Source organism: Juglans regia, chromosome 12 (assembly GCF_001411555.2).
Source record: "Juglans regia cultivar Chandler chromosome 12, Walnut 2.0, whole genome shotgun sequence".
Lineage (NCBI taxonomy): Eukaryota > Viridiplantae > Streptophyta > Magnoliopsida > Fagales > Juglandaceae > Juglans > Juglans regia.
The window spans coordinates 25,741,445-25,755,541 of record NC_049912.1 but is presented as its reverse complement, the minus strand read 5'-3'; the positions used below and the strand labels follow the sequence as shown (position 1 = coordinate 25,755,541).

Here is a 14,097-nt window from a genome sequence, read left to right as displayed (position 1 = left end):
AATCGAGTAGATGATAATGCAAAGAGATTACTGTATAAAGAATTTCTGGAATATTATGTTTGGAACCAACAATACAAAGAGTGGACTCCTCGGAAAAAGAAAACCGTTATAGGTCGTATTGTTACAGCAAATCCATTTGAAGGCGAGAGATATTATCTGTGGATATTACTAAACCATATAAGAGGACCTTTATCCTTTGAAGATCTTAGAACAGTTGATGGTGTTGTGTCCCCAACATTTCGCGAAGCAGCAACAATGCATGGTTTGCTACAGAGAGACAGTAGCTTAGAAGATTGTTTACAAGAAGCATCTCTGTATCAAATGTCGTCCAGTTTTAGACGATTATTTGCAACAATATTGGTTTATTGTAATCCAACCAATCCCAGGGAACTATGAGAACGTTTTGAGCAAGACATGTCAGTTGATTTCAAATCAACAGAAAATTCTATATCAAATGTAAGAACCAAAGTATTGAGGTCAATCTCCTTCACAATCGAACGATGGGTAAAGACATTAATTCCTACAATCTACTTGATGATGACATCTGTTTTGATGAAGAAGAATTTCAGTCTAGAGAAATCGATGATGAATTGGCTGTTGAAATTTCAAAAGAAGATATTGCCGCATCAGAATCTCTTAACAGTGAACAAAAACATGTCTATAATGCAGTGCTGGAAAAAGTATTTACAAACCAAAATGCTGCATTCTTTGTAGATGGCCCGGGTGGTACAGGGAAAACATTCTTATACAAGGCACTTCTCGCAACAGTACGATCAAGAAAATTGGTAGCACTTGCAACTGCTTCATCAGGTGTTGCCGCATCTATTCTTCCGGGAGGTCGAACGGCACATTCACGTTTCAAGCTTCCACTTGATATTGACAAAAAAAGCACGTGTTGTGTCAGCAAACAAAGTGCACTGGCAAACCTACTTCGTTCAGCAAAACTAATAATATGGGATGAGGCTCCAATGACAAGAAAACAACACATCGAAGTATTAGATAAAATGCTACGAGACATCAATGATTCGGATGTAACATTCGGTGGAAAGGTTGTTGTTTTCGGCGAAGATTTTCGACAGGTTTTACCAGTGGTTCGCAAAGGAACGAGACAAGAACAGGTTACTTCCAGTTTGGTTTATTCGTATTTGTGGCCTACATTGACCAAGTTCCATTTAACTGAAAATATGCGAGCAATATTTGATCCAGTTTTTTTAGATTATGTGTTAGAAGTAGGCAACAGAATGCCGCCGAACACAATTGATGAAACCATAAAAATTCCGAATGGTATGCTTGTTCCCTATGAAGATGACAACACTTTTTTAGATCATTTAATAGAAGATGTTTTCCACAATATTTAAGAATATTCAGCAAATATTTCAACTATGATGAATCGGGCCATATTAACACCAAAGAATGGTTCTGTTGATGAAATAAATGCATTGTTGATTCATAGGTTCCCAGGTGAAGTTCATCGATATTACAGTTTTGATGAGACAATAGATGCATCTGAACAATCAGTTATGGAAGATTTCTTAAATACTCTAACCCCAAATGAACTTCCGCCTCATGAATTATTACTCAAGAAAAACTGTCCCATCATGTTGCTTAGAAACATTAATCCTTCAGAAGGTTTATGCAATGGAACCCGTTTAATTTGTCGGTCTTTTGATCGAAATATCATAGATGCAGAAATTGCAGTTAGACATCATATCGAAAAAAGGGTGTTCATTCCAAGGATACCATTCTTACCAAATGTTGATGAAAATAGTGGTTTTCCATTTAAACGAACTCAGTTCGCTATAAGATTAAGTTTCGCAATGACTATAAATAAGTCACAAGGGCAGACATTGGATTATGTTGGGATTTATTTACCTCAACCAGTTTTTTCACATGGTCAATTATATGTGGCTTTATCAAGGGCGAAGACAGCATCTGCAGTGAGGATTCTAATACGACCAGTGTCCACTGAACAATGTGAAAATAACTACACAAAAAATATTGTGTTCACGGAATTACTAACATTATCATGTTCAAATTAATGTTATACATGTAACTAGATTTAATTGTATAGTTTCGATTTACTGTCTATTATAATATTAATCTCTATATGACTAATATTGAATCATTTAATTAAATGCTTTCGTCAATTGCTCTGGTAGATAATGAATTTAAATCAACACTTGTTATACTTATGCATTTGAAATTTTTGTATCTAAAAAGGGGAGAAAATGCGGACGGTGTATACATCAATAAAGGATATCACTCCAAATACAAGAAACTGGAAAATTAAGATGATCGTTGCGGAGAAGTCGCCCAAACGAATAAGCCAACGTACAAATGTGAAGTACCAAAATCTGACATTATTTGATGAAGAGGTATAATATTTATTTTTTTTAATAACAAAAATACTAATTACATTTGTAATGGCAATTGGAATGATATTAACTCCTATTTATTTTTATTGTTATTCCAGGGAAATCGTGTACATGCATCAATGTTTGGAACTGATATTGACCACAGGGAAGACACTTTAAATATTTTCCAGTCATATTATATCAGCAATGCATATGTCAAACCAGTTGATTCGAGGTATAAAATTGGAGAATATCACTATCAATGGACCCTGAACTCAAGGACAATAATAGAAGATGTTCCACAAAATGAAGAACAAATAGAGACACCAAAATATGAGATCGTCTCATTTAAGGACATAGACGCCTAGAAAGAGACGATTGGAGAAATAGGTAATTTAATTTTAATTTTATTATAAATAATAATCAATAAATTAACATTTTTATTTGAATATTTAGATATTTTAGCTGTTGCGATCAAAATTAAGCCAATTAAAGAAGTAACGACAACATATGGACCAACAACAATCCAAGAGATATATGTCATTGATGAAAGGTAAAAAATTCTTATAACTTCGCATTTCTTTTAAATTTGAATTCCAATATTAATTTTGATAAATTCTATTAATTCTTTTAATTATTTCAATTTTGTAGCTTGAACCCCATATGTTTGACTATGTGGGGTAAATTTGTCCAAGACGAATGCCAGAAAATATCAGAAATTATTGAAGATAAACCAATAATACTTGGAACAAAAATATCTGTTCGATCAAAAAATGGTATTTATAATAATTAAGAAGCTTAGTTATTTTTCCGTATTATATATGTCTGCATTAATATTTATCTCAATTGCAACAAATGATTGTCTCTGTCATCACGTCCGTCAAGTACCTTTATAATCAATCACATTCTTCCCGAGGCAGCTACAATGAAGAAATGGTAATTCTCAAAAATTAAATATTACATATTAATGCATTTATATTATAGTTAATTATGCGATTTATGTAATTTATCTACATATTTCATTTCCTTATATTATTCTTCATTTCTGTATTTTAAGGGCGGATGATAATGATTTGATCATCAAAAGTATCATTGCAAGAAACCTAACATACCCACCTGCCCCTCTGTCATCTGTTGGTATCCGAGAAATTGTGAAGAACTGCGATATTGCAGAGTTGATGAAGGGTCTGCAACCCATGGAGGTAAATATTATTTTATTAGTAATAAATTAAAATATTTACACAAACATTCATTCTAAAAATTGATTATGATTTAATGTAGAAACTCAAAATCTGGATAGAGGCCAAGATAAAAGTGATTGACTTGGACCAAGTCTTTTATTACATGTCATGTATTGGCTGTAATAAAGGAACTGGATATAAGTATAATGAAAGTTTCGTTTGTATATATTGCAAAAATCAAGGGGTCTGCAAACCACGGTATGTATCTTACAATTTAAATTTACAATCGATATCTAATTTAATTTAGAATTCAAAAATATTCAAATTTAAATTAATATTAATATATTCAATGCATTTAAAGTGCTAGGGCATATGTTGAACTGGACGATAATACTGGAAAGATAGCTGCTATTATGTTTGGTGAAGTAACAGAAGAGGCATTTGGTTGTTCAACAGTTGAGTTGATGGAGAATTCTGGAGAGGTATCTTTTAAAATTTTTATTCAAAAATTGAATTTGATTATAATGAGTTAATTAAAAATAAAATTAGGTTTTAATTAATTATGTAAAGCTATTCAAAATTTTTTTTTTTTTGTAGGAACATCAACCATATATTAAAAACGTTGTAGACAAATTATCAACAAAAATCTGGAAGATTCAAGTTTATGCAGATCCAGATAAATTGAAGGAGAAAAGACATAAGCATTTTAATGTTCTCTCTATCGAGGCAATGGAAGATGAGAGAAATGCTGGTTCATCATCTTAGAATCAAAATTATCTCAAATAACTTTCATAAGACTATGGACGACGTTTATTTACAAGACTATGATATAGTTTCTATTAATGCTCTTCATTTATTTGTGATGTTAATTTATACGAAATAAATATTACATCGTTATTTAATTAAATAAAAAAATTATGTCCTTATTAATAAAAAAATAATTCTTAAAAAAATTAAAATATAAACTAAGCAAACGTGCATTGGACGTTCCTTTTACCTAATGTATATATATATATATATCAAAAGTTTATATTAGAACTTGACAACATTACGCCTATGATCACAGACCACGACAGAGATTACGCAAGGCAGCTACGCATACGTCTGATAGACGATCAATTTCAACTGTACGTATAAATTTCTAGATAATTTGGTAAGCAAGTTAGAGCATTCTCATTGGATTAGCTAAAAGCTAAATCCAATGAGAATTTAGCTATTAGGTGGATAAATTGCTCACATTGAATTAGCTATATTCCAAATATTTGGAATATAGCTACAGTAATATCCAAACTAATTTCTAAATTTGGAAGACACTATTCATTCATCAAATCCTTTTTATATTATTTCTTTCTCTTTCCTTTTAATATTAATTATTTCTCTCTCCATTTTAAATGACAATTGAAAAAATATAATTAGAATACAATTACAAATTAATATATAATATTATAAATAGTAAAATATGAAAAAATAAAATAAATTCATAATTAAAAAAATTAAAAAATTTTCAAAATTATTAATTACTCATTACTATATAATGAATAAATAGATAATTCAATTTGGAGATTTGATGTGAATAGTCAAAATTAAATTCATCTTATATTATTTTATTGTTATATAATGAAAAAATGGCTATTCCAATGTAGAGATTTATATAAATGGAATAGCTAAAAGTTAAATTCATCTTACATTCATTAAAAATATACTTTAATTTAACTATTCAAATGAGAGTGCTCTTATATAACTATTCTGTCATGCATTCAAAAAATGAGCATTTACAGCTCCAAGACCACCGACAGTACGTACGCTGCTGCTATGGCGACGTGGTGATGTACAGACCAAATAATATAATAGTAAGATCAACCTAGCGGTCACGGCATGGAGTTTATTAATTCCTCGAAAAAAACAAAGTGCTTACAATTTAAATATGACCATGACGTGCCCCCAAAAACAAAATCTCTCTAATTAACACCCAAGGAAGGACACCAATTCAGTACATGTATCTTATCTGGCTTTATTTATATATGCGTTAGGAATAGGAGCTGTGTATATATACAGTAAAAATCTAAAGCTTTAGAGGGCAATGATTATGGGAGTGAGAGGCAGTAAGTTGGGCAAATTGCTTGGAGTTCGAGAATTTAAACGCTTGAGATCATCAGGCCCTCATCCTCCATTGACACCCAGAGGTTACATTCCTGTATGTGTTGGCATGAACAATGATTTTAGGCGATTTATGGTTCACGCAACCACGCTTGGAGATGAGGATTTCTTGGAGCTGCTCTACAGGTCAGCTGAAGAATATGGCTTCTGTAATGAAGGGATTCTGAGGATTCCTTATGAAGCAAATGCCTTCGAGGAGAGGATATTGATGAGAAGGTCCAAGAGAAAAGTCTTCAGGGTCAAACCCAACTAGCTATTTTTGTCCATTCAGCTTGTTGATGCTGTAAAGCTATGTTCATCGGCAGCTAACTTGGTCCGGGCATCAATTTATGCGTGTACGTAACATACAACTGCCTCTTCAGATCAGCCTTTTTCACGCAAATAAGATTGCCATTTACATTTGATCAGGAAAAAAAGGGCCATTTCTTCAAATTATAATCATAGCTGTCTTGATTGATTTACTACTACAAGGTGTTTGAAAATACTAATTATTTAATGATTGGTATATATCTTTCCATCAATTTCTCATTTATAAAATCATCTAATTAGACATGTGAAATCGATTGGAGTGGTTTGGATTCAGAGATGAGTTGAGATGGTTTGTAAATAGTAGAATAAAAGTTGAATTATTTATTATATTTTGTGTGGAAATTTGAGAAAGTTGTTTTAAAATTTAAAAAAATTGAATTGTTTATTATATTTTGTGTGAAAATTTAAGAAAATTATAATGATGAGATGAGATGAATTGAAGTGAGTTAAAATTAGTTACGAATACAAACGAGACTTAGTGACAAATTGTAACTGACCATTCTTGTAATTATTTGGATAACCATGCAGCGCTGCTTTTTAGTAGCTAGCTGTTCGTATGAGATTTTCCACTTGGTTTGCATAAACACCCAAATCAATGTCAGAGCAAATCACTGGTACTAAAACTATCGATCGAGTGAGTTTGGTCGACATTCAGAGGGCGTTGTTTGATGACTAGTGAGTCTGGTCTTCAATAAAGGAAAGTACAGTACTCCTTTAGCTAGAGGATCCATATATGTATGAGACACTGTAAGAAAATTATTTATTTGTAGTTAGTTATTTTTTGTTAAAATTATTATTTTTTGTTAAAATGAATCTATTCTCATCGTAAATAATCATTCTTATCGTAAATAATCTATAATAAATATCTATTTTTCTTGTAATACAAGTGAGCGACGGTAACTTGGCATGGCCGTGAGGAATTAATGCTTTAAAAAGGAAAGATTTAACACAATTAAATGAATGGGGACGACCAGTATTGCGCGCAGCTGGCATGGCATTTTATGATGATCATTAATATTGGCTGCCATTTTGGGAGGTGACAATCACAGCAAATTGTACATGATAATTTGTGTTCAGAATCACATGCATGCAAGGCAAAAGTTGCTATCCATATAAGCAAGCTGCATGCAGCATGTTGATTTATTTCTCTATGTCTGTATCTCTGTCACAACTTGTCCTCATTAACTGTCGCCAATTAGGGGGCCAGCTCCGGTTTGCCCATTATCTTGTCCGCCAAAGGCTTATGAGTCAGTGACTCAGTACGTATCTCATGGATTTGCTTTTTTTCTCCCAAATATTTTAATATTCCTTCTACATTACAAGATCAGTTTTATAAGTATATTTAAAATATGTACAATTATCATGTAGTGTATAAATATCGTGTAATCATCTTGAAAAATAGTACGGTTTATTATTAAAAAAATTAATTTTTTCATATATATCTTGTATTTACTTTCTTTTTTAAAAGAGATTGTGCAATACTTACTACTTGTACACTCACGACTGTAAATATTATTTATCTTTTCATTTTATCTGCTAATGTAAATTTTTTGAGTAATGTTAAATGCATAATAAATTTTTAAATTCCAACATAAAATATAATAAACAATTTAACTTTTTCAAATCTCAAAATAATAATAATATTAAAAAATAATATTTTAATAATATTTTATCATCTCAACTCAACTCACTTCAATATCCAAACGTAACCTTATAAGACCAACTCCATATATATTTCTATTCCTCCAGCTACTTGTGCGAACTTGAAGATCCCTTAGTTCTTATAACATGTTCAATGTTTTTGTTAAACGTGGAATTCAACTGATCATCATCTTCCTTAATTTAAACGTACGCTGTTCTTGGGATTAACACTTCCTCAATCTATCCGCCAAATTTACAAACGTGATCTGGGACTGGGAGAGAGTAATTAAAGTGCATGCAGCATGGATCCAGCAGCCATATATACTGGCCCCTGGTAACAGCACACCGTATATTGGTAGCAGGTTGCCTTCGCATATAAGCCGCTGATTTCGTTGCAGTCTTGGCAGCTCAGACGCTAGCTGGACCCTGAGTGAATGACCTTGCAGCTTTTGGAACATTAAGGTGGACAAATCTAAGGCTCAAGTCTTGTCATATTCGATTTAGCTAGAAAGAAAAAGGATGAAAATAAGGAAGCCCTAGTTTTGTCCATTAGCTAGACCTAGCTAGCTAGCTTTCCAAACATATTTTGACTATTGAAAGATAAAATATATAATTATAATGTTAAATTAAATTCTTTATTAATAATAATGAATTTAAATGATAGAATAAATTTTATAAAATTTATTTAAAATAAATTTAAATATAATAAATTTTATTTACAATCTTTAAGTAGAGACTGTATGTGTAGGCACATTATTAAATAAGAGAAAATATCATTTTAAAATGGATAATTTTATAATTTTAAAAAATTTTAAAGTTAAAATAATCTAGACTTACATTGCAATCTCTAAATAAAGATTGTACCTAACATTACTCTTTAAATATTAAGATAAATTTAAATATATTTATAAAAAATTAAAAAATATTATGAATCTTGTGCGTAGAAAAATATTAAGTTAAAAAAATCGTGAATTTCATGTTTAAAAAATTTTTAAATTAAAATAAATTTAATGATTTGAAAATTATATATATATATATATATTATATCAGAAGAGTTTTAAATCTTAACCGAATTCGGTCGACGAATCAAACGCGTGATGATAGAGTATCTTGATCTCCAATTTTGTTGTTTCCCATTTTCCCAGCTCGCTCGATCTTTATTGCTCGTCAATTACTTTTCTGCTAAGCTGTAACGTACGTTGATAAGCAGGCGGCCTTCAACAACAAGCAAAATGTCTGTCAGGCTCAGACAATAAAATAAGCTAATTAAATTAGTCGATCATCGGGAATATATATATATATATATAATTAATCGTATATGGCAATTTATACTTAATAAATTAATTATTAAAGAAGTGTGCGTCAAGTCATGTATGTTCATGTTACAGATGATCTGCAAGCATGATCATGATCTCTAGCTAGCTAGCTAACTACTACCAATCATTAATTGCGAATTGCATCATGCCATATATATATCTTTAATTTTAAAGAAATTTGCCTAACATGCTGCATGTATGATTAATTGTTTTGACTTTTGATAACTTCGTGATCTTACGTACTTCCCTGCAGCCCTCATCTTCCTTCTCATAACGTACAGTAGTACTGTGAAACAATCCGCAATTTACCTAGTAGTAATAAAGAGACCCCACATGCAATATTACACCAGTCTGAATCTAAAGGCCGTCATTGTCGTCCCAGCTGTTGTTCGAGCTACAGAAGCTAAGCGATGTGATAAAAAAGAAAAATAAAAGGTGTTTATATATATATATATATATATATATATATGGGGAGGGGATTCGATGTGATCTAAAAGATCTTGATAAAAAAAATGTATTTTAATTTGCTGTGTTAATAAATTGAATTATAACACGTACAATATTTAATGAGTTGGACATCAAGGATATAGTAATTCATGTGTGTCCATTAATTAATGTAGAATTGCAACCATTATTTTCCGACTTTTGACAACTAATTAAGCAGAGGAAATAGCCAGCATGCATGATCAGTAGTATGATATTTTTGTTTGTAATTTGTTTGTTTGTATGTTATTTCAAGCTGTGATCACAAGCAATATGATTAGTCTTACCAGAAAAATAAAAATATTAGGTCCATCATGATCAATCGATTCAGAATAATAATGGGTAATTTAAAAAAAAGAAAAAAAAGAACAGGAAGGTACGCCAACTTTATTTATAATATACATTGAAAAACATAGCTAGGCAAAACTACAATTTTAAGAAAATTTAATTTCTCTTTAAAAAATTAAGGGAGATTGATCACCTTAATTAATTTTCTAGTACAATATGGTAAGACCCAAATTAGGGGACCAGTACTCGTACAAGTTAGGACAAGAGCTTTCTTATAATCATCACATCAATTCAACAGTACCAAATTATTAATCCATTTGTTTTACTCTAGTGATTTTTTTTTTTCTGATCTCCTTGATCTCTTTCTTTGAGTTTGGACATTTGGGAATTGAAAAATTCTTATCATCAGTTATTATTTATCATCCCACACTCCATACTTTATGAAAAATACTCATACAACCTATGAAAAACATCTCCACACCTTATAAAAAATTATAAATGTAAAGTGTGTGATATAAACAGTAGTTGATTTATAGCAAAACTCTTAAAAATTTGCTTGCGTAGACTAGTACCGTGGTCTGAATGATTTTTCACTTAAATTTTTTAAAGATAAGTAACGATTTCACAACTCTCCTCTCCTTTTGGAGTATATATATATATATATATATATATATATATATATATTTGACTGGTTTTTAATGGTCATATACGGAGGAGGTTTCTTTATCGATAGCTATATATATCTTTGCTTCCGCCTTAGGTCTTTAGTAATTGATCGAAGTGGGTAGCTCTAGTAGACCCATAAATCATGAAACAGAGTGGCTTCTAATTAAGTGGCCAGCAAATTCAAGCTAACCTGTGGGGCTAAGAGGCATAATGTTAGTAAGACACGAGGAAGAAAAAAGACATGAATTTGGTTGAAAACAATAGCCAACTAACAAGCAAACCGTCGAGTAAATTAAGTGGTTGCTCGATCGACATATATATTTGATGTTTATTTGCCTTAGCAATTTTGGATATAACGTCGACGAATAGGAATTCATTACAAGCTGCAGCCTGCTGCTATCTAGCTAGCTAGCTAATCATCAAGTTCTTGCACATGATCATTGATGAAATTTATGCGCCTAACTCATCTTATAAAACCGGTTGTATAAGAGAGGATTGCTCATTACTTATAAACATGCCCAAGACCTTGTCCACAGCCAATGTGGGATTATTCCTCAACATCCTCCCTCACGTGCAGGCCAGTATTTTTTCTGGTCCTTGTCACGGGGTAAGTAGTGTGGGCCCACATTCGTTCTGTGGCAGGCTCTGATACCATGATGAAATTTATGGGCCTAACTCATCTTATAAAACCGGTTGTATAAGAAAGGATTGCTCATTACTTATAAACATGCCCAAGACCTTGTCCACAGCCAATGTGAGATTATTCCTCAACAATCATGATCAAAATCCCCGGCCGTTAAAATAAAATGGGTTAATCCTCATGGAACAGCCAAACAAATAACTACGTACCAACCCTAGCTAGTTCTTTAATATCTATACAACTAATTCATTCAACCTTGTCTTAGAATTTTGAATCATCCGCCATTGCAGCCCACAGTTGTCAAATTCAGCAAGTACTGTAGAACTCGACAAGCTCATCCGTGGACCCCATCTGAGTCTCGGCATTCTCGAGCATCCATAACAAGTGCTCGAACAGCACTACCTCGCAAGCAACAGCTACCCCACCATCGTATTCACCCGCCGATGTCTTGTCCACCAGCTCCTGAAAAAGAGGGTGGTCAACGATCTCTGATCTTACGAGGTATTGCCGCCGAGACTTTCCTACGTAAACTGCATGAAGTTGGTCCTTCGAGGACTCGTCGGATTCGTTTGCCGCAGCTACGGAGCTGGCGGTGCGAGCGAGCTTGGTGAAGGAGGGCCATCTTTTTATGGCCGACTTGAGCTTTGTAAGCTTCCCCAGCTTGGCCATCTCTGATCAAAAAGTGTTTGATTGCCGATTGGAAGAGAGAGAAAGAGAGAGAGAGTATTTGTTGTGTGTGTGGGGAAAGAGGGAGGAAAGGTTCGTATATAAGGCCATTGAGGAGAGAGGGAGAGAAGAGAAGGGAACGGAGGAAACGTGCATGTATGGCCCACTGTTTGAAACCAGCTAAGGAACAAAGCAAAACCAGTTGCGCCTAGCTTGCTTATTTGGCGTCTGGTGGGAGTGGGACTCCTCATGTTATAACTTTATAAGTAGGTTGGATTTGGATATTGAGATAAAATTATTTTAGATAAAAGTTAAATATTGAATAAAATATTATTAAAATATATTTTTTAATATTATTATTATTTTAAAATTTAAAAAAATAAAATTATTTATTATATTTTATGTAAAAATTTATGAAAATTATAATTATGAAACATATTGAGATCATGATTTTATTACTATTCACAAATTTTAACTTATAAATATCACTATTATTAACAAATTATTTTAATTCATCTCATATTATCTCTTAATTCAAACGGAACGTAATGATGATCTCTACTCGTTTATATGTACGTAAAAATGTAATGTACCGTCGACCCCTGTCCTCCAACCTCCATGACCTTTTTAAAATCTTTTAATTATTTGAGTACTCTTATCATATCTTAATTCTTATATATGAAAGCTACGTACCCATGTACGTAGTAGACAAAATGTTGATATATATATATATATATCTTCTTTGAAATATATATATAGTGAAATTTTGGTTTTAATTTATTAGCCATGCAGTTTTCGAAAACTTCTCAAATTGATCAATAGTATTTTCCAAAATAATAGTTATACGGACCCTATACATGTTCACAGAGTAGAGACATAAACAGTAAAATCATGAACAATCACCGTTTATGTCTTTGGTTAGTGTACGCATGATAAGGACCGTACGTATAGCTACGATGTTCTTGTTCTTTTCTCGTGTCCACATGCAATAAGTAGTAGTACTATGATTAACAGCAAAACCAAGTACTTAATTAAGTTAGTTAAGGTGTTGGTGGGTAATTAGCAGCCAGCCCACCAGCTGCTTCCATCCCAAAAAAACAACCTGTTTTTGTTTCCAAGAATGAGTATAATCGCTTTAATTAAGGCTTTTTTATTTTCAGAGATTAGATAAGATGGGATGAGATTAAAATTAAAAAGTTAAATAAAATATTATTAGAATATATTTTTTAATATTATTTTTATTTTAGAATTTGAAAAAATTGAATTGTTTATTTTATTTTGTGTAGAGATTTTAAAAAATTGTAATGATAAGGTGAGATGAGATGAGATGAGAAGAGATGTTTCCTGAATTAATTGTTATAACATGTGTGTAATCTATATCATTAAATTTTATGATTTTCTCTTAATTGCATGAAAAAAAATGTATCTCCATCTGATCACCTTTACAGCCAATACGGAGTAAAAATAAAATAAATAAAACTTGGAAACATTATTTTTACAATTTATTTTGTATTTCTAAAAACGTGGCTTTTAGAAATCTTTCTTCTTACTAGGGTCATTATTGATTTTAATGGACTTATAGGCCTAGTTTGTTACTTTGTTTTCACAATATTTTTCAACTTGTTTCATCTCATCTAATCATTACAACTTCTCTAAATTACCATTCAAAATAAAATAAACAATCAAACTTTATCAAATCTCAAAATAAAAATTATATTAAAAAAATATATATTCTAAGAATATTTTATTCAATTTCGACTTTCATCTCATCTCATCTCATTTGTAAAAATAAACGAGGTCGCTTTATTTATTTTTACAAACAATCTCATCTCATCTTATCATTATAACTTTCTCGAGCTCGTATGCAAAATATAATAAACAATTCAACTTACTAACATCTCAAAACAAAAATATTATATTTTATTCAACTTATAACTTTTATATCATCTCATCTCATTTCATCTCATATTATCTCATCTTTGTAAACAAACGAGGCTTAATGTCCATAATTTTTTACTTTCGATTGAAAATCCTAGTTAAATACTTATCATGTATACATCTTATGTAGTACTTAGACTATGCCTCTTTTTCCTATGATTAAAATTTATTAATCACCTAAAAGAAAAAGATAGAGAAGCTTTAATTTGACCCCGGAGCATTTATTTAATTTCACTTAAGACTCGTATTGAAAAGAATCTGTCCATTCCCAAGTTACCAAAATGCTAATCTTTAAGTGAATGAAACTCAAAGTTGCATCTATTTTTCATTTGGTTAAAAACGAAAAAAGAAACCCACTATGAGTTTTCGTCATATAAACATATATGTTTTTAGAGTAACGCTACATAAAGTTATGAGGTGCGTAAATACCATGCAGTCACTTTAAAAAGGAAAAAAGA

At 31.5% G+C, this 14,097-nt stretch overlaps 3 protein-coding genes across 3 annotated transcripts; 2 read left to right on the top strand and 1 right to left on the bottom strand.

Moving 5' to 3' along the window:
- Positions 1–500: 500 nt before the first annotated feature.
- Positions 501–1,358, top strand: LOC109004921 (ATP-dependent DNA helicase PIF4-like). The gene has a single exon (XM_035683793.1). It carries the CDS (start codon positions 501–503, stop codon positions 1,356–1,358), a length of 858 nt encoding a protein of 285 aa, XP_035539686.1.
- Positions 1,359–5,615: 4,257 nt separating this feature from the next.
- LOC109004922 (auxin-responsive protein SAUR71-like) lies at positions 5,616–5,945 on the top strand. The gene has a single exon (XM_018983623.1). It carries the CDS (start codon positions 5,616–5,618, stop codon positions 5,943–5,945), a length of 330 nt encoding a protein of 109 aa, XP_018839168.1.
- A 5,132-nt stretch (positions 5,946–11,077) lies between these two features.
- Positions 11,078–11,770, bottom strand: LOC109004936 (auxin-responsive protein SAUR78-like). Its single transcript, XM_018983636.2, has one exon. It carries the CDS (start codon positions 11,702–11,704, stop codon positions 11,342–11,344), a length of 363 nt encoding a protein of 120 aa, XP_018839181.1. The 5' UTR covers positions 11,705–11,770; the 3' UTR covers positions 11,078–11,341.
- Between the last annotated feature and the right edge of the window lie 2,327 nt (positions 11,771–14,097).

Coding starts and splice junctions, on each gene's coding strand:
- LOC109004921 (XM_035683793.1), top strand. CDS start 501: ATGGGTAAAGACATTAATTCCTACAATCTACTTGATGATGACATCTGT.
- LOC109004922 (XM_018983623.1), top strand. CDS start 5,616: ATGATTATGGGAGTGAGAGGCAGTAAGTTGGGCAAATTGCTTGGAGTT.
- LOC109004936 (XM_018983636.2), bottom strand. CDS start 11,704: ATGGCCAAGCTGGGGAAGCTTACAAAGCTCAAGTCGGCCATAAAAAGA.